This window comes from Phaethon lepturus, unplaced genomic scaffold (assembly GCF_000687285.1).
Source record: "Phaethon lepturus isolate BGI_N335 unplaced genomic scaffold, ASM68728v1 scaffold24089, whole genome shotgun sequence".
In the NCBI taxonomy this organism is placed as follows: domain Eukaryota; kingdom Metazoa; phylum Chordata; class Aves; order Phaethontiformes; family Phaethontidae; genus Phaethon; species Phaethon lepturus.
The window spans coordinates 8,203-8,573 of record NW_010563156.1 but is presented as its reverse complement, the minus strand read 5'-3'; the positions used below and the strand labels follow the sequence as shown (position 1 = coordinate 8,573).

General features: G+C 64.2%; 1 protein-coding gene across 1 annotated transcript in view; it reads left to right on the top strand.

Annotated features, from left to right (window-relative positions):
• The window catches only part of LOC104626560 (gamma-secretase subunit APH-1A-like), a gene marked incomplete at its 5' end in the record, with an annotated part of 3,392 nt that extends 3,026 nt beyond the window's left edge, over positions 1–366 (top strand). Inside the window, 2 exons of the mRNA XM_010294505.1 lie at positions 11–88; positions 329–366. Of these exons, the coding sequence (XP_010292807.1) occupies positions 11–88; positions 329–366 (116 nt within the window). The remainder of the gene's footprint in view (positions 1–10; positions 89–328) is intronic.
• Between the last annotated feature and the right edge of the window lie 5 nt (positions 367–371).

Sequence of the window (371 nt, the reverse complement as noted above, 5' to 3'; positions counted from 1 at the left end):
CCCCCCTCCCTGCTGTTGGCCCCCGCCGCCACTTGGGCTTACCTGCTCTCAGGGGGCTCTGCCCAGAACCTGCAGCGCTTCCTGCTCTGTAAGTCCTGCTCCATAATGGGGACAGGGGACCCTGCAGGTTCCTCTGGGTACCTGGACCAGTGCTGGGGTGGGGAGAGGGTGCCCCAGGGGCTGGAGCAAGGGCATTGTCCCCTTGGCTGCCAGACTAGAGGAGACGCTGGGGTTTGGGGCCACGGTCAGGTTGTTGCCTCTCCTGGGGGAAGTGGATGGGGTAAGGAGTCTGGTGAAAACTGCCCCCCTCCTCTCTTGCTTCCCACAGGGCTATGGAGCAGAGCCAGCCCTCAGCTGGAATCCTGAGGCCT